This window comes from Blastomyces dermatitidis, assembly GCF_000003525.1.
Source record: "Blastomyces dermatitidis ER-3 genomic scaffold supercont1.2, whole genome shotgun sequence".
Taxonomy (NCBI): Eukaryota; Fungi; Ascomycota; class Eurotiomycetes; order Onygenales; family Ajellomycetaceae; genus Blastomyces; species Blastomyces dermatitidis.
The window spans coordinates 2,840,864-2,859,779 of NW_025544775.1; the positions used below are offsets into that span (position 1 = coordinate 2,840,864).

At 44.7% G+C, this 18,916-nt stretch overlaps 4 protein-coding genes across 13 annotated transcripts; 2 read left to right on the plus strand and 2 right to left on the minus strand.

Annotated features, from left to right (window-relative positions):
• Positions 1-546: 546 nt before the first annotated feature.
• Positions 547-3,506, plus strand: BDCG_01708 (uncharacterized protein). The gene has a single exon (XM_045417238.1). It carries the CDS (start codon positions 3,009-3,011, stop codon positions 3,375-3,377), a length of 369 nt encoding a protein of 122 aa, XP_045274110.1. The 5' UTR covers positions 547-3,008; the 3' UTR covers positions 3,378-3,506.
• Positions 3,507-3,918: 412 nt separating this feature from the next.
• BDCG_01709 lies at positions 3,919-7,776 on the minus strand. 6 transcript variants are annotated; one of them, XM_045417244.1, is made up of 4 exons: positions 7,391-7,776; positions 7,192-7,215; positions 5,210-7,021; positions 3,919-5,146 (listed from the first exon to the last, which is right to left on the minus strand). In XM_045417244.1, exons 3-4 carry the CDS (start codon positions 5,351-5,353, stop codon positions 4,313-4,315), a joined length of 978 nt encoding a protein of 325 aa, XP_045279717.1. In that variant the 5' UTR covers positions 5,354-7,021; positions 7,192-7,215; positions 7,391-7,776; the 3' UTR covers positions 3,919-4,312. The 6 variants fall into 6 exon arrangements, with proteins under 6 accessions (XP_045279717.1, XP_045279716.1, XP_045279715.1 ...); XM_045417243.1 differs by having other exon boundaries at positions 5,210-6,839; positions 6,915-7,215; positions 7,384-7,776; XM_045417242.1 differs by having other exon boundaries at positions 5,210-6,839; positions 6,915-7,017; positions 7,134-7,776.
• Positions 7,777-10,826: 3,050 nt separating this feature from the next.
• Positions 10,827-18,380, plus strand: BDCG_01712 (MYB DNA-binding domain-containing protein; the record flags this gene model as incomplete). Of its 5 annotated transcripts, XM_045417248.1 has the most annotated exons (10): positions 12,032-12,478; positions 13,001-13,047; positions 13,320-13,510; positions 13,577-13,737; positions 13,848-13,895; positions 13,962-13,994; positions 14,056-14,139; positions 14,199-16,833; positions 16,942-17,356; positions 17,448-18,380. In XM_045417248.1, the coding sequence occupies exons 1-8, from the start codon at positions 12,470-12,472 to the stop codon at positions 14,238-14,240; spliced, it is 615 nt and encodes a 204-aa protein (XP_045279720.1). In that variant the 5' UTR covers positions 12,032-12,469. The 5 variants fall into 5 exon arrangements, with proteins under 5 accessions (XP_045279718.1, XP_045279720.1, XP_045279719.1 ...); XM_045417246.1 differs by having other exon boundaries at positions 10,827-12,478; positions 13,320-13,737; positions 17,448-17,728; XM_045417250.1 differs by lacking the exons at positions 16,942-17,356; positions 17,448-18,380 and adding an exon at positions 12,696-12,796 and having other exon boundaries at positions 12,431-12,478; positions 14,199-14,240.
• BDCG_01711 (uncharacterized protein) lies at positions 11,388-12,298 on the minus strand (the record flags this gene model as incomplete). The annotated part of the gene is made up of 2 exons (XM_045417245.1): positions 11,388-11,493; positions 12,093-12,298. 2 exons carry the CDS (start codon positions 12,296-12,298, stop codon positions 11,388-11,390), a joined length of 312 nt encoding a protein of 103 aa, XP_045274112.1.
• Positions 18,381-18,916: the final 536 nt, after the last annotated feature.

Below are 18,916 nucleotides of genomic sequence, written 5' to 3' on the forward strand. Positions count from 1 at the left end.
AAAAATCCAACCCTAACTAAATGCGATGCAGTCCCAGGACCACACGGAATCCGGTTAATGGTTCTCCAGATTCCGAGCACAACCCATGCGTCCCAAGGAAGAGCCACCATACTGTTAATTACTAGTCCATAAAACCGACTTGGGGCAAGGGGGAGATAGAGGTTGAGATATGCTGCTGCTGGTTGGGAGGAAAGGGAGACGGGCGGGATTGGCTAACCACGGGGGGCATCGCATCCAGGAAATAAACGCCCCGGCCATTCCGGTTCTGGGTTCGTGGCCAGCATGTGTTGTATAAGTTACGTATCATAAACGCACACAGCAGCAGTCAGGAGGGGGCAGTTCTTTATGAAAAATGGGCCGGCGATGGCCAGGGAAAAAATGTGGGCGCGCAACCCAAGGCGGCGAGGATTGGCGCTTACAGCGACGCGATTATGGAGGTAACTAGGGGGGAGCTAACCTTGGAAACGACCCAGCGGGAGCACGTGATTCCAATCTATTTATAACCCCTGGGCTATTCTCATAACCAACGCCACGAGAACTCGAGTCGTCCGGATGATTTTTCAGATACCAGGCACGAAGAGTATTCCGTATACCTCCTCTCGAAGAAGAGCCTCCGCAGTTGCTCATTATTCAGATTTTAATGATAATCCTTGAACCAACACCCAACGAGACGGCGAGTTGGAGTTTGATCAACAGCTCTATCAGTTAACTAACTGTTATCAAACGCCAGTCAGAGAGGCCCAGTCCAATTCCCCAAAACCCTAGCTCCCGGAATCGAGCTCCGTCGATTTACTCTGTAGTCTTGACAGGTTCTCAAGAGCTAGCTAGCCTGGACGGCCCTTTCTTCAACCCTTCGCTCAAGTCCACTCCATTTCATTGCAATATGGGGTGTACAAATTTTGCCCTGGCCCTCGGCCGCTTGAAGGCAAGCTCACATTGGCCACTCCAGGGTAATTCTATAAGTTTTTGGGGGCCTGTACAACACGAGGACAAAATCATGGCAGATTGTCGAATCATAAAGCGAGACTGCTTGCGAACGGCGGGATATTATTTACTCTGTGCCGTCGATCAAAGCATTAACTGCATGATTTGCGTTTTTAGAACGCCATGAAGATCTATCAGATAGGGGAGGGGCAAGCCGATCAAGATAAGTGGAGATGCGATGGGTGTTAAGATCTCTGGGGTGCATCGTGCATCCAACTAGAATTCGCCATACTGCCCAGAGCCTGTGTAAAAAAACCTCTCTTGTCATGTTTATTATTTTTCGGAATCTAAAAGCCTCCGACCAACGCAGTTGATACTAAGGCGTTACCTTTCTCTATCTACACATTGGTAACTTGCTATAGGTCTTGGGCATTTACGTTTTGCTTCGGTTTAACTCCTACTCTTGAGACTAATCTCACCAAATCGGCTCGATTATCTGCTTCTGCAGGGACTAGTATCGGCAGCATCATATGCGTTCTGAGCACGGCCCTTCTACCTTTTCTGTTCCAGGCACAGTTCTATTGTTCTTTGGTTCGCGAGAGGCCATCAGGTCACCCTCGTCCACACCGTTACTACGGGATTTTCGTCGGCCCATGCCGACCGCACCGGAAAAAGAAAAATAAGCTAAGAGTAAATTTTTCGTTCACGATAGCCACTCATTTGCCCCATTCTTATCCCATCGACCGCTTGTGACCAACGATTTTCAAATAAAGCCTGCGGAACACTAGCTCTCTTGAAAAAGCATCAAAACCTCGGACCGAAACTTGTTTTAGTTTTCTCGCCTTTGAAGAGTGTAAAGGATCCTCTCAACAAGGGGGCTGAAATCCGCTGAATTGTTATTGTTTGGTCTGACCTCCACTGTTGGAAAAGATGGAACTACTGAAATGAGAAGAGTACCTAGGTCCCTAGGTATCTAAACAGACCTCTTTTCGAATACAATGAAGTTAACCTGCAGCATCCGCAGCTTACTAAACAATGGCGTGCTCGAGCTTTTCTTCCCTTGGGGTGGGGGCCGCGAACCTCGCAAGATGTGTGGCCATTTTGAACGAAATAGAGAGATTTTCCCGGTCAACAATGGCCGCCGCCATTACCAACCCGAAGGATGAGTAGAATAGCCTAAGCTTCTATCCTAATCTCCGCGGCTCTCTACCAGTCGACCACCTTCACATCTCAGCTTCCATCCAACTGCGCAGATGAGAAAGTTTAAAACATCCAACATCTGGGCTCGACCGATACTCTGATAACGACCGACAAAGAATTTTTCTTACATCGGGTTTAGGCCCCTGTCTACGAGGATGAAACAGCTACGGCGTGACCTTTTTGTTCCAGCTACCGTCACCAACTTCTCCGCAGGCAAAATATCGATTGCATGTCGTTGGTATACTTGTTTCAAATCTTTTGGTCAAAGAAGCCACCCTTTAAAATCGTTTACATATTTGGAAGCGGTCTTTTGCCCGAATGAACGAAAGCGAAATATAACAAAAACGAAATCAAAAGCATAGCGGAATTAGCCGAAATCTATCCATAGCCTTGAGGTGATCGGGCAATAGTAAGTGCATAATGTCATACATCCAAACTAACGCAGGTACCCCCCAATAACGATATGGACAGAGGAGTTGGTGCATTTGACCTCCATCTTCCAGTTCGTTGCGTACGGAGTCTTCGAACGGAGATGTAACCCCTAGCGGCTGTGGAAACCCCAGCGAATTGAATATGTTATACTACTTTGAAACATTCGCTTTGAAAGAAAGAATATCAGGATGGGTAAAGAAAAACCGGTGTTTGATGGGGATCTCCTAGGGGAACACCAGGTCGTCGTAGCTAGAATTTGACGTTCCATTCCCTTCATATATCCCTGGATGAAAGGCGCAGCAAGCGATATCGAGGCCCATTAGCCGTCCCGCTATCATTTCCTAATATATCTAGAGCCAATGCATTTTTGCAAGAGAATCGAACTATACATGTATATCAACACCTACATATTTTCGGAGCATTATCCGTAGGCAATAATTGTGAAGATAGTGATGATGATGATGACGATGATGATGACTGCAGCCTTGAACAGTTTTGGATATGCGGTGCAGAGTATAATCTACCTATCCGAGGGTGCCAATAACTACACGCCTTGCCTCGGAGATTTCCAGCGTCCTAGGTCCGTATCACCCCCTCGTCTATCGATTACGATCCGGCCCGAAACAATTTCTGCAGAAAACAGCACCCTCTTCAAAGCTAAATTCCGAAGAGCGATACACAACCGTTGCGAGCTAGTCGATTGCGCTATACATATGCGAATAATAGTGAGAAAGGTGTTCATTTATCATAACACATGTTTGCTCTTGTTTCATGGCAGGCTTGTATTGCGGGTGCGGGGGATGGGACTCAGCGGAGCGTAGGGATTGCAGTTGGTGTTTTTCTACCCCCCTGGAGAGCCGGAGAATCGTGAGATGACGGAGACAGACTTTTTGACCTTGATATATCCTTGGTGAGCTGTAATAGTTTAGGCAATCCACGCGTCATTTTCGAGACAATATAGAGGAGAGCAGAAAGTACCGACTCTATATACACTTATATAGTGCATGAATGTGAGTCCTTTCTATTCGTTGGCATTTCATTTCTTGAGCGTGCATGTCCTTCAGGTGAACTGTCTACAAACCACCTAACCCTGGGGCAACGGAAGGAGAGCACACGAATCGTAGATTCCCAGCTCTCAGATTGCCGTATTTCTCTCATTGAAAATATATTCATAAAAATATATTGTAATGTACATGTACAATGCGTCGGTTGACTATCTCCCCTCTCGTCCAGAGTACACATCTTTCGTACCATCAAAAAAGTTTCATAAATCCCTCTCTAACTCCAACTAAGCTGTTTCCCACACTATATAACAAAAAAAAAAAAAAAAAAAAAAAAAAAAAAAAAAAAAAAAAAAAAAAAAAAAAGAGCTGTTCCTAAACGAACATAATCGTTGGGCCATGACCTTTGCCGTGCTCCTCCACCAGACCAAATACAAAAATAAAAATTGCGCAGAAAAAGGAGAGACAAAAAGAGCGAAAAGCGTAAATGTCTTCCACCAAACTCCTGTACCTACGTACCTACAGGGAAAAAAGGAGATAGGAAATGTGATCCAGTACATTAAATCATCATCATAATACAAAGTCGAAGCCGAGAAAGAGAAAGCGAAACAAGGAAAAATACCGAGAGAAGGTGGTAATGAATTTGGGCCTTGAATAAACATCGCTGTCGGGAATGTTTGAGCATCTCCTAGTCGTATGAGGGTTTCTATAACCCATATAGGCTTCCAGTATATGTAAAGCGCCAAGTTGGTAGTTCAAGTACTCGCGATTCCCTTTGGGGCAAACACGTCTCTCTCAACAGTAAGCAACGAAGCCACAGCGCATTTCTCAACGGGGGAGCGGCTATTTATTGGGTTGTTCAGCTCTGAAATGGACGATATATATGGCCTGTTGATGGCGTGAAACCCAGCGTTGTCTGTTGCCATTTGTAGTTCGCGGATTGCGTCCTGGGGACTGGGGCAAGGAGTAGGAGGAGATGTACCACGGCCTCTATACGAGTTGAATATTGCGTGGAAGAATGCCTCTTCGAGCTTGATAGGTGGGAAGCTGAACTTTTTCGAGTAATCTGATGCAATTAGTGACCAGAAGGAATCGCGGTGGGTATCATAGAGACCCCGGAGTCGGATGGTATCGATGCTTTCAGGGTGATCGAAGGAGCTGGACTGGTTGTCCTGGCTGTGGAAAATGGAAGTATCCAATCCAAGGGAACTATTGATATTTGCGGCGGATGCCGACTGTACGGAGGGCAGTGCGGAAGTGTTTGGTTTCGGAAGAATGGGAACATGAGAGCGAGATTGTTGGGGAGAATCGACTACGGAAGATGCTCTGGAAGGCATTATTGACCGGGGGCTTGGGGAAGATGGCGCGGTGTACATGTTATCAGATGGCTTGTATTCAAGAGGGTATTCCTGCGTCGTCGGCAGTGGCGAAATCGAACTGATGGAAGACATAGACTCCGTGCGTCTACGCCGGTTGCCGTATGACATCTGATGATAATGGAGGCGGCAAGCAAGTTCAGTCTTGCGCAAGTGGGCAGCAATATGCTTGTAAGGCATTTTGTGCAGGCGAGTCCGTATGAGATATGTTTCCTATGGAGAGGTTAGCTTCTTTTAAGTTCCATGGGAGTACATCAACCGCTAGGACTTGCGTACTTCTTCTTCAGTCCATGCCCGACCTCCCCCTGCAGAAGCTGTTTTTCGATGCTTTTGGATACGGTGCCCAATCCGGTCTAGCTGAAGGGGTGTCGTGGATCGAGCATCCGTCGGTAGGGAGGTGGAGCGGATAGTCGAAGACATGATTCCCAGTGCAATATTTTCCAGAAATAAAAGCTGCTATATAGAAGAAAAGACAGTAGTTATCAAACTCTTTGGAATAATCCTAACAGAACAAACTTGAAAACGCAGCATGGGGCAGTCTTATATTTACCCTATTTAAAAGAGCCTGTGCCTGAGCCAAAAACGGTTCCTGACACTAGCAGAGGTAGCGCATAAATCAGAGTGGCGATGGTTGCTGGTGCCTGATCTGTTTCTGAAAATTTGCTTGTTGGTAGAGAGTGGGAGGAATCGTCCCTGCAGATTGATGATATGTGACCGCCGCACTTACGATCTTTCCCAGAAAATGATAGAATTGCATGAAATCGTTCCAAAAGGAGCTAATGGTTATTTCCAAAGGGAGGCTTAAGCCTATCTCAGAGCAGATCAGCCGCGCCAAATCGGCCCTACAGGTTTTAACTCGGGGTTGCTCACACACAAGGCAAAACCTAAGAAGTGTCAGTTCTCAGAACAGAGCTAGCCATCTACTAAAAGCGGTAGGGGCTCTAGAAGATTGCTAAACAGTAAATAGTCGGTTTCAAAAATCACCCGAAAGGGAAAAATAAGTTTTTGATGCAACACATTCAACACATGGTCCGTCAATTAACGCTAAAAAGGTTAAAAGACAAAAAATAATTTGGAACAAAACGGCCAAGATTGGCGAAGAGGAAGTGCGCGTTTGAGATCCCCGAAGTCAAACCGTTCCAAGCTCAAAACCCAGAATTGCATCAGAGCTTTCGCTAACTAGAGCAAATGCTTAACTCAGGTACAGAGCCATCTAGAAGTCATCTTGAAACCGACAACTTTAAAACGTTGAGCGGGTTCTCTCCTGTTGAATGAGGTACGAAAACGCGGAGGCAAACGCGGGGGCACCAACAGGTAGGCTTTCACAGAAACCAACGCCACATAAATGGTAGATGGCAATGCCTGTGGTGTCTAAATCTTCATTCCCATGCATCTCACATGAGAAAGATCCAGTTCCTCGAGACAATCCAGTTCGCTGACAATGTGAGGGTCGCTTGGCGACAGGCTTGGCGGGTTGTGATTGGTCCGGACACAAACAACCGTTTCAACTGCCCCAACTCTGTTACCAAGATCGTTTCTTCTCGGAATGGGTTTCACCATGGCCTATTCAACCTCTAATCCTTGATAGAGCTCAGACGGTCCCTATCATGCATTGACATCCAGTTCCGAAGACAAAAAGTATATTTAACAAAAAATGTCCTGCAGGTGGACAATGCTGACTGAAATCACACGGGATATGATGAGCCCCCTAGGATCAAACATTCAGGAAACCAAAAAGAATTTTGAAACTCGATTTGGAATCCAAAATAGAAGGGATTGGCTTCGAAGCAATCAGGACGATGCAACTTTTGAAGCAGCTCATGCACAGTAGAAATCCCATATTATTGTGTTTAGGAGTAGTGAAAATCTGCCTAAGGCAAGAATGGCTTGGCTGCCGTGGTGCAAACTTCCGGAGCAGCGCGAGGGGCAGTTAGCGGGAGAATGGTTATTGCAAATGATATTGTTGAGGTTGGGAAAATACCCGCATGGCCCGGTCTCGGGTATGTCGAAAATCGATGAAAACATACGGAGTATATTCCTAGGAATTGGATGGATTGCGAGGAGGTATTCTAATGTTTCGCCAGCTAGCTACTATTATTAGCATTGCAAGGGCAGTTCCAAAACTGTAGACTTGGGATGTAGGCTTCGTAGAAGCTGATTGAAACCAAGGATCTCTCCCATCAAACATAAACCAACCCACTCGTAGCGTCACAATCAAGCCTGGCTTCACTGTTATGCCATAATAAATGTTTGCGAACTTTTGATATTTCTTTTTTCAACCCCTAGAACAAACTAGGTCAGCAGTTTCCCATGCAATTTAGCCACGGGGTAAAGACCGGACGGGTCCTTCGAATCAGACTTGCAGCTCCGAGAGGTTCAAATGGCGTTCTAGCGGACTCCATCCCAGACCTTGCTGGTGTTTGAGGAAAGAAAGGAAACCGGGGAACAACCACACACGGGAGAACAACTTCGTTCAGACATATCCCAGAGCATGCGCCGATGGAGCTTCCACCCAAGCGCATTGCACGATGATCCAAACCCACAAGCAGGCTGACACAAATAGTTGTTGTCATGGAAGCACAGATAATTCATGTAAAGGCAATGCACTCATTACGCGCGTATCATGCAGATGAACACCCTGGAAGAAAATATACGCCAAATCGTCCACCTCTGTTTCAGCCTCCTGTTTCCTTAACTATTTCGGTTGCTAGGATAAGCTTCCCCAGTTAACGCAGCTAACTTTTTGTGGTTAGCGCGTCACGGCCCAATAGGATTTAGCTTGTGGCCAGTTCAGTCCCTTGTCGCCTACGCAGTAGCCCTTCTCAGTTCCCAACCTGCCAAGCCGAAATTTCCCCCCTTCAAAGTTCTGTCACGACACTCTCCATTCCTTACTTTAGTTATTGTTGCCCTCCTTTGACAAATAGAAGCAGTTAATCACGCAAGGTCAATAGGGTCGGAGCGGAGTTGAATGAAAAGCATGAAAACCCGCTCCCGGACGGATAAGAAACCTAGATGCCCCAACACAAAAAAGGAAATTCGGCATAGAAAACCACGGGAAATGCAATCAAGGAGCCTTGTGCAAATGTATATGGCATAACTACAACACAACACAGCACTGCGTGCCCTCTGCATGTACATGTACAGTACCTGTACATCTATTTGGCCAAGCCATGTAATGTTTACATGCATCAAATTGTTTTATCCTCATCTAGCTGAAGAACAGAATTATCCCGGATGCTCTTAATATGCATGCGAACCGACAAACACGTCGTACATACTATCCCAAGATAGTAAAAGCACAGTTATGTACCTACACATGTTACCATGCCTGCAATTGCCCCTGTGATGCACTTCGTTTTCGGGAAATAAAAGAGAGAGGCACATAAATAATATGTGTGAGAACATTCTAAATATCTTATAAGCGCTTGCTTGTTCATTCCCACTTCTTATTACTCGTTCAGGTATATTCTCAATATTGCAATTGTCCTAAATGTTTTCGCGATCCTCGCCTCTTATTTTTCACATGCAAATCTAAGATTCTCATATACTAACGGAACAGAATGTTCCAATTAGGTTCGCAAAGAGTAAGGGAAACAAAACTATCATCATTTTGAGCGTACATTGAACAACAGCTGCACAACAGCGCAATTTAAACTCACCCTGCGATTTTTACACTACTTTGTACAAGCATCAAACGCTCGCTTACGCTCGCTTTGCTGCTTGCGCAGCCCCCCTTACCACTTCCACCCCCTACCCCTACCCCCCTCTTACCGCCCCTTCCACCCCCTACCCCCTCTACCACCACCACCGCCTCTACCGCCCCTACCACCCCTTCCACCTCTTCCACCCCCTATCCCCTCTACCACCACCGCCCCTACCGCCCCGCAGCCCCCCCTACCACTTCCACCCTCTACCCCTACCCCTTCCACCCCTTCCACCCTCTACCCCCCTCTACTGCCTCTATCACCCTCTCCCCCTACCACTCTCTTCCACCCCGTATCACCTCTATCACCATTATCAAATTAATCAAAGCTGTACAGGCTGCAGAGCCAGCTGTTGAATCCCATCTAAATTCAAAGAGATGCACATGACATCACATAAGATCATGTTACAGAGCATTATTTAGCAGCACATGCCATGAACACAGAGATCAAAAATGAATATAGAGAAAAGTATAAAGAATGTAAATACTGTAGAGAATGTATGAAAAGAGCAGAATGAAAAAAAGAATGAAGATTTGAAGATTGATCTGAGCTGTATGAGTCAGAGCATTCAAATATTTTTGATGAGATGCACATGATGTCAACATTACAGTGTTTTTTACATGGGAAAGTTGGTTTTTCTATAATAAATAGAGAGATAATAAATGGATTGAGGCTGTTCAAATGCACCGAGAGGATGAGAATTCCCACACACTGAGCAGCAGCACATGAAATGAGTATATTAATGAATGTATAGGTTGTAATGAATGTAGAGAAGAGTATAAAGAATGTAAATACAGAAGGGAACATCTGTAAAGGAAAGAATGAAGATTAATATCAGAGTCATACAGCCAGCTGTTCAATCCCATCCCATCCATGGATTTGATGGGGTGCACAGAAAAGTTGGTTTTTCTATAATAAATAGAGAGATGCTTGTACAAGAGACAGCGCAGGCTATCATTGATCGGGAAATTTCTCCAGACATTGAAAATTCTTCCTCTTGTGTTACGATATTCTATTTTATTCAAAACAAAATCATAAAAGAAAAAGATGAACAATCTAGAAGGCATTTATGAAAAGTAAATTCCCATTTGGGATATTTTACTCAACATATAGACGTCTACCTGACCAATGAATGGACGCCATGCATATGACCTCCAAATGAGGGCACTCGTGAGCACTCTTCTCGCCTTAAGAGTGGTTAGCCAGCGCGTGCCTTATGCTTTTTAAGGTCTGACAGGAAAGAAGGCGGAGATGAGAGTTCCGGGCTTCTAGATGCCTATCAGGAGGATCGTTTCTTTGCCCAAGCTCAACCTAGAAATAGCAGGGCAGCAATCTTTATTTTTTTCCATTTTCATTTCATTTCATTTCAATTTCATTTTCTTTCTTTATTTATTTATTTTACTTATCAGTTCTCGATTTTCGAGATGAGCGGGCGGGGTACCCAGAGGATCGGTTGATCATCTCATCCGAACCTTTTGATGGGCGTTTTTATCATCTACGGCTCGTTCTCTTCTTGTCATTTTCGGAGGGGCTTTTCTCTAGCTGCTAGCAGATATGGCGAGATGGAACAGGTTAATAACAGGAAGCTCGGAAGATTTGCTTACGACCGGTATCATACTCCATATCATTGCTAACACTACAATTGTTTTATATGTAAGAGTAACACAGTGAAACGCTATCCAAAACTCGATACACGTGTGCGTATGCTTTTGGGATTAGAGGGTTTATTTGTGTTTGGGGGGTATTCATATGAGGAACTGAGAGAGTGAATCCAAACTGTATATCGGGCATAGGATACATACGTGTTGTTGGAAGGGTTCCAGAAGTCCTCCATATATATGAGAAAGTTCCGGTGGACCATGCATCCCGTCTTGTTAGGTTGAATTAAGCTATGTCCATCGGGTGTACTTTGCCGTCGTACCATGTACATACTTGCGTTGTTGTACCTCTTTGTCCATATCCGGATGAAGCTGTTAAGTAGGTACAGTACATGCATGTATGTATATAAATGTACTGTACGGACTACATTTGATGCGAGAAAGCAAAAATGAGTTCTGTTGCCTTGTCAATCCCTCCTTTTTGTTTTCTGGGTTCTGCCACACTTCACCACGTGTCATAAGTAGATGTATACTACTTCTCGGGGTCTGCTCATGAGAGTGATCATTTTTAAGCTTATTTTTCTGAGGAATAACTTTAGTTTCGATGCCAACAACACTACGTAATGGAGAATTAATCATAAGTACTTGTACCTTACCTTGTGCGAACCAACCATCTATCCAGCTCGCAGGAGCGATTCAAGGAAGCTGGCTTATGGTATTGAACGATGGTTTTGACTTGCCTGTCCCCTCCGTGAACAGTCTCGAGGTTTCATCTTCACCTCTTCATCCAAGTTACAACCTATGAGCTTCTCTTTAACAACCTGAGCAATGCTCTGCGCCCCCTCTGGGAAATCTGTTCTAAGACAAATACAGCATAGGGAAGGTCCCTCAAAAGATGAATGGTTTATGACTAGATTTTGGCTAAATTTTATGCCATCTTCCTGCTACCAATCCCAATCAAATTTGAAAACGAGGACTTGGTCATACCTCGAATATTTGTCCGAATTTTGAGAACTGGGTTGGACAAACACCTATCAGCATTTCTGGGCAAAGGCTAGCTTCCAGTCCAGAAGACCGAAAAAGCAAAAGCAGGTTATTAATTGCGACCCTCCGTTGTATCATTAGCGCCCTCGGGTTCCGAGAGCGGCTTGGTCATGACTTCAGTCGCAACTTTCCAAGGTTGGCATCGATTGGTTGCGTCAGTGGTTGAATCAAAGACCCCCATGAATTGTTTTCTGGGTATTTCTGTTTCCTCGCACTGGAGGAAAGGGAAAAAATTAGCCAGAAATACTTGTTCACCATGATTGTTGACTTCCGCACATTCTAGCTCTTCTGGCACATGTCAACGCTCTCTCTCTCCCTCTAGCGAAAAAAAGAGGCAGAGCCGGGAGAGAAAAAAGCAATTATGCCTCTCCCCCTCTCTTGAATACAGGTCTGATACATGGTGGTTAGAGTCCATGCACAAGACATCTTGGTCTCATAACTGCGCAAATGCTGAAGCCAGGAAGCTTAAAGTTCCAAGAATTTCTTTGGTCATCGTCCTCGCGCCTACTTACAGAGAGGGCTGGTCAACTGGATCTGATAGCAAGTAGTAGACCCTTTCGAACTCATATACGGAGCATATGCCGGCGCAAGCTATTCCTCGAATGTGATTGATGCCAAGAGGTCGGTTTGGTGGTTTGTTGATTAGATGAAGCTAATTGTAATGTACTAGTATGGTAGTTACGGTACCGGTGCTTAGTTGTGGAAAACGGCAAGATGACAGAGAATGATATGATTATGTTTTGTTTTTGTTTTTTTTTTTTTTTTTTTTTTTTTTGTACGAACACCCGTATTGCGCTCGTAAAAGCGTCATACCCATCCAGCTTCCCGCAGCCAGTCGTATGAATCGTACCGACCTTGCTGTGGTTGTGATGGAACTTTGGGTTCCCCGCATCTTCCCACTTACAGCCCAGCTTGCTTTGCCTGCTCGCCACGCCCCCATCGCATTCCAGCATTGCTCCATCGACAACATCAGTCAAGTCGCTTGAACAACATCCGCTATCGACATACATCCCATACATACGTACAAGTCTCTGCCCGCGACCTGTTCACGACTTGCCCCCCTTTCCCCCCCCCCGATTCCCCCCGTACACTCACTTGTGCCCTTGTAACCTTCCGCATTCCACATCGGCAGGTGCTATCTGGTTTACTTTGATGAACTGTTCCCTCTACTTGCAGTTACCTACCTACTGATGAACGAGGTACGTACGTTACGTACATTCATGCCATTATACCTTTGCCTCCCATCGGCAAACTCCATACTCGTTCTCCTAATAGTTGTCTCTCTTAAGACTCATTATCAATAGATACCTTTTCTGGTTTCTGCTATTTCACGTTCATCCCCTGTTCCCCTGTGTGCTTCACCCAAAATCTCTTAAAAAAATCTGGTGACAACAGCTTAGCCTTGTCATCTCAAAGTCATCCTGCACAGTGATACTTTTCTATATCCCGCCCTCCCCCACACGCGCGTCCACGTACCAATCGCTTTTTCCCAACTATACTCCGTTTCCTTCGCCAGTGTTTGTACCATAATCTCTCAAGCTCCCCACCCTTCTCTTCATGTTCCTGGCCCGGCTTGATCATCGAGATCAGGCTTGCGGTATTCCTCGCTTCCGATCCTAGTGTGTAATGTTTTTCTTGCACGGTTTTTGGCCAGGGTGATTAACGAAGTGGCCGGGTTGTAACAGGCCAAATCTAACTAATCTATCTTCGTATCGCTACAGATGAATTGGCCGGTTTTTGTTTCGAGACCTCCTCTTCCTAATATGTCGTGAGTATTTTTTATTTTTTTTATGCTGTTGCTGTTGTTTCGTAAACAAAACAAATCCCGCCTTACATTCCCCTCATCTTGCTCTCACTTTTTCCACCCTTCTCTCCCTCCATGCGTACAATTCCAACTCCTATGATACTACAAGCCACAGGTTGGAATGCTTTAATCTTTTTCTCTAAGAGCGGCGTCCTAGATGCTAAGCTTGCTGGACGACCAAGTGGTTTATTCAAGAATGGACAGTTCACTAACCCATATTTTCATCCTTCTCGTAGATCACCTCCAACTTCCAAACGCATCAAGACGACTGTTGCATCCAACACACCCACACATCCCCTAAACCAGCAACAGCAGCAACAGCCTCATCCTTTTACAGGGCCTGGCCCTTTCGAAAGCGCCTCTATGGTGCCCATCTCCACCCCCGTGCCAGCTCCAGCCCCAGCAGCTCCAAATCCCCGGAAGCGACGTGCGTCACTCCAGACTGCTTGTTTGGCCGCCATGGCACCTCCCCCGCTAACAGGTGCTGTTGAAGGCGAGGGAAATACCACTACTACTAGTATAACTGGCGCGCCAACCGCCCCCGAGCCCACAGTCAAGAAGAAGGGTCGAACAAACACCCCATGGACGGCGGAGGAGGAGCAACGGCTTAAGACTATGCGCGATGCTGGCAACACTTGGAGTGAAATTGCTAAGGTTCGTCCAGCTTACTTTTCATGCCGGGCTAGAAAAGTCACACCTTCATATATCTTGGTTACATATGGAGTATTTAAAACATAAAAGTCTAATTGTATTTGCTACACTAGACCTTCCCCTTGCGAACTGAAGGAAGTGTGAAGAAACATTGGTACAAGGTTGGTTTTCTACTTGTCCTGCAGCAAAAACTGTGATCTGCCCTTGTCAGTCTAACTAGCAAGCAGGACATGCATTATGCTGAATTTACCGAGGAGGAGGTATGTTATAATACCAAATGAAACATGCCACCATTTTTCCAGCGTTTTAACATATCATCAGTCCATAACGCTGCGCGATGCCATCAAAGAATACGAATCAAGTAAATGGAAAGTCATTGGACAGAAGATTGGGAAGCCAGCAAAGGTGATTTTCCTCCCATCTGACTGAATAGACTCTGTTATTCTAACTTTTGAATGTACCAGGCCTGTGAGCAATATGCAAAGGAGCATTTTAAGCACACTTAACGTACGCAGCGGAAATGACGTTTTAACGACTAACTTATACCTACAATATCTACCCCCTTTTTTTCCCGACAATTAGCACCCAAGCTCGTGCTGTTGTACATCCGTTCTACGTCTTTACGTTATTCCTATTTCAGGAAACTATTTATGAATCGCCGCAACTTTATGATGAGTAAACGGGATCGCAGGCTTCAGGAGTTTAGGCTGGGTGTTCACACCTTCTTATTTTACCAGTTAGTAACAAGGTGGGGCGAGCCCAGGCAGTTTTCAGGCAGTGCTATACCCCAGTTTCCTCTGTCTCTATTCAAGGTGCTTTGATTTCCATATTTTCCCTTATTTTTCACTTTGCTTTTTTCTATCAAAATGCGTTTTGTGCTTGGGGGTGAGATTGTTCGGGAAGCGGCTCATTGGGTGAGATGTTATGCGAATGCGAAGAGCACCGTTGGGTTCCTAGTCGTCTTCTTTTCTTGTTTAATGTTTTATTCAGTTCTTCAAATTTTCTAATGGCCAACCTCCCCCCCCCCCTTTCCCCCGGTTTTTTATTCTTTCCTTTTTCTTTGTTTTCACTCTTTCCACATGCCTATTCTAAGTCCCTTACATTACTTCCAATCTCAAATTCGGGTGGTATATCAAATAAAATCAATTGGAAAACCAAATCGACTAGTTTTGTATACAAGCAGACAAAAGAAAATGGCGGGCAAAGTTTCCTCGGTTATCTCTAAGAGTTCTGCAAACGGCCTATATCTCTCGTGGACGAGCTGAGTGCATCATCCAGTCGCGCGCGTTTATAAAACAGGCGGGATATTTCTTGGAAGGGGGGGTATTACCTGTTTCCCAGTTTCGTCTACTTCGTCTTTAACTCCTAGGCCAAAATAATAAATTGACCAAGTGGGTAAATGTTAATGTGAAGGTTGTGAAATACCTATCTCATTTTTATTTTTTTTATTTTTTGTGTCGTTTGGAGATGTTGAACGTTGACAGAGTTGAGGAAGACACTGAGGCGAGTGTTGTTGGGATGCGATTGCGCAAAGTTGGACTGCATGGAGAGAGGGGGATGGGAAAGATTGAAGGCTGAAAATTGGACAGAAGCACATGGGATAAAGTATATTACATTAAATACATGCGTCTAAGCAACATCATAGTCTCTGCATAATCTTTGCGAACTTATTATACCTTAATCATGAGTTGCAGTGGGAGGTGTCAGGGAGTTTAACACCCCTTCTGCGTTAGATAAATAGTTAATGGATAGAGGGAGGGACCTGGTGAATAAGCTAGGCCAAACAACATTTATGAGTTTTTCATCCCTATCTATTTTGCATGCACAATTGCTTATATGTATGTATGTACTACTCATTTCTTATCCATTTGACCCTAATCATTAGCATTTCAGAACACACAAGGAATAAAACCCAGTATGGCATAGAGCGACTCCACTACAACTGGTTATTGTAAGTTAGAAAGGCAGGCTTCATTCGTCACTCCGATTTCTGTTTCGGATCCTCTATTCTGGGCCCCTTGCCTCTTGCCCACCCCTTTAAATTGCCTTTTGCATTTTTTTCTTTTTTTAATATGGTCTATTTAATTCTTCATGTATTCAGGCACAATTACTACACGTGGGACATGTTAAAGTGAGTAAATTTTGAGAGAACTGCAGCTTCACATCACATATCATTTTTCCTCAATTGTCATTTTTCTTGTCTGTTTCCCTGTCTCTGCTTCTAAGTTTGTTATTCCTCATCGAAGCCATCTACAGGCATCCTCCTCTGCTTCTGGATCCCTACTTTTTTTGCTAGTAGTGTGTAAGGAAATGTCAGAAAGGAAGTTGAGCGATCAACATGCACAATATGAAAGCTACAGAATAACTTACATGATAAGAGCTGACTTGGTTGTTCATCTGTTGCGTTTTTGCTCTTTTAATGCTAGCTGGTTGGACGAACTTCTCAATTTTGAGGATGGATTTTATCTTGGTTCATTTCTGAATGAACACAAGTACTTTCTCTCAATCTCCCATTCTCTTCCTCTTCTGAAGCATTATATACATTCAAAGTAGCTGTCAAAGTCACATCAAGTCAGAAGAACCAAACCTGTTTCAACACCCACACACAACGTCGTTATTTTTTTCTGTTTTCATTTTCATATATATCCGGGGATACACCGTTGGGCTTTTCTATCAGTGGCCGAGACACCAGTGAACTCCCAAGACCTAACAATATCTATGGCATACCGAAGCCAGGAGACATCAAAGTCCATTCTAATTCTAACCATTGCAAGTGTTGCTAGGTGGCTAACTATCACACCAAATTTAGCAGCCATGCAGTTTCACTCGTTGCATTTTCTACATGGTTACCTTTTACACAGCGGGTCGCTATGTTTGATACAGGAGGACCCTTGATTGGATAAAATCAACCCGGCTACAGGAATGTTATGATTTTGTGCGGGAGGACAAGAATTTCCCCTTCTTCTTGTTGTATCTTTCCTCTACTTTGCGCATCCTCTGTGCCTCACCAACAGCAAGGAAGTTGGATGTGTTCCCATCAATCATCCCGGTCGTTTCAGTTGTTGGATTTTCCCCTCCGGTGACGAGTGAAATTCGGAGGTATTTTTCATGACTTTTTTCATCTCTTTCTTTCTCTTTGAGTATTGATTGAGCTTTGTGTTAGCTTTCTGAATAAATGAAGGCGCTGAGTATTTCAAATTTACACAGGGATTTGACCTAGGTTCGACCAACAGCTGGCAATGTCTTCCTAACGGACGGATTGTCGGTTCAGCAAGCCTCTTTCGTCCCCCCACCCCGGCTCTGAAGTTTGCGTTGTAGATTTACTTGCAGAATTCGGTGTCTCCGAGTCACCAAGCTCGATCCGATAGGCTCACTTGCAAAATCACTCTCTATCCGCATTTGTTGGGTGCACAGGCGGACTTCTAGTTTGGCCAATCCAAAACTTCCCTTCAAACCGCCGGTGGTGGCAACGATGTTAGGCTTTCAGAAATCTGTGTCGTCGTTCTGAGTTCGATTTCTTCTAGGTGCTATCCTTATGTGCCCCGCATGCTTGATTTACCCTAGTTTGCTTTCAGAAGACGAAGTTATCTTGGTATACGAATGCTGGAATGACTTAAGATATGTGTGTGAATACACTCCTAGGCTCTTCCTAAATGAACTAACTCTAGCTATCGAGATTGAGGTTAAACGTAACTAACAGGTAACATCTCTAGCTATTTAACCCCAGACCCCTTTCTAACATCCCATATTTTCAAACGATGGATCATTTTGCTAGGCATGGTTCCTCCGAACGTATGAATTTGCGCGATGAAAAATTCGAATCCCACTTTCTGTCTGATTTTATAAATCGTCCCTGCGCCATCAGAAGGAATCGGGTCCAGGTTGATCCGCCTACTTTGTGAAGCTTTGCCTTGCCGATCCCTGTATACTCACGTATATTAACTGAATACATTTTCCAAGATGGACTGTTTGCGGTATTCACCTTGCGGACGGCCCATAATCTTTCTACCATCCTGTGTTGAGTATCCCCATCCAGCTCCATACCACTCCTGCCCTCAACGAGCCATAGTCATGGAAACAACTCTCTTCTATTCGTTCGGGTATGAAAATACCCTACCCGCTGCTGTGCACGGCTTGGAATGTTCGGTGTTTCAGGCGGGTTACGTGGCACCCGATCGCACCGTTTTCAGTCGTTTTTGTTCGAGAAGTTACTCGGACAGATAGCAGAGTTGCAACACTTCAAATGAGAAGTCACTATCCATCTATTACGCTCCTCCTATATGTCGATAATGTGCATATTGGTATATCTAAGGGTTGGCTGCTTCCACAGCGTGCGTCTAAGCGTTGACTCTCATGCATTACCAAGTCTATTTGGGGATACCTGCAGTGGCAGTTTGAATTATGTTCAACGGCCTCTAGCTAGTACCTACTACTGAAAGCACGGAGAAATTTTATTCTCTTTAGTCTTAAGTTGCATAAATACATCAGGTGCTACCCGTAGACACCCCGTTACCACTCAATAGAGGGCTTTCTGATGACTTAACTCTAGCACAGTTCAAAATTTTCTCTACCCTTTCAACTGCCCAGATGCTTCACAGGATTTCCAGTAAGGCATATTTGTCCATTCTGTTGCTCTGCTAGTGGCCTTCTTCCAAGCTACTTGAACTTCCAGGACTTTTCCTATTATTCACTGGATGAACCGATGTTTTGGATCGGTAAAATCTGGAAAAATTTGGGTGTACCATAATGTATTCATTGGTAGTACTGTGGTGGGCACAGTTCAAATTCAACAAACAAGGGACACCACATCTCCCCTTGTCTTTAATGATTCAATTCAACAACCTTCAGATCACCACCGTCTTGTGAGAGCAAGGATATCGATGACAAAGGTTCATGTGAATAGTGCTTTAATCGAATTGGGCGAGTGAAACCAAAGGTTTGCAATAAAGACCTTACTTGGGATGGCATCAAGAATGTATGTACAGTATGTGGCTCTGCAGCACTAACCGGTGTATACTGATTGGATCCCCCCGGCTTTTTCCAAAGGAAGGGTCATCTTTTCGCGCTTGATATGCATTCAACGCCGCACGTATATGCATTTATGCATATACATACATATGCGTAGGGAGACGAATACGCCGTGATGTGCGGCTGCTTTTTCCCTATGTAGTCCAGTTGGTAC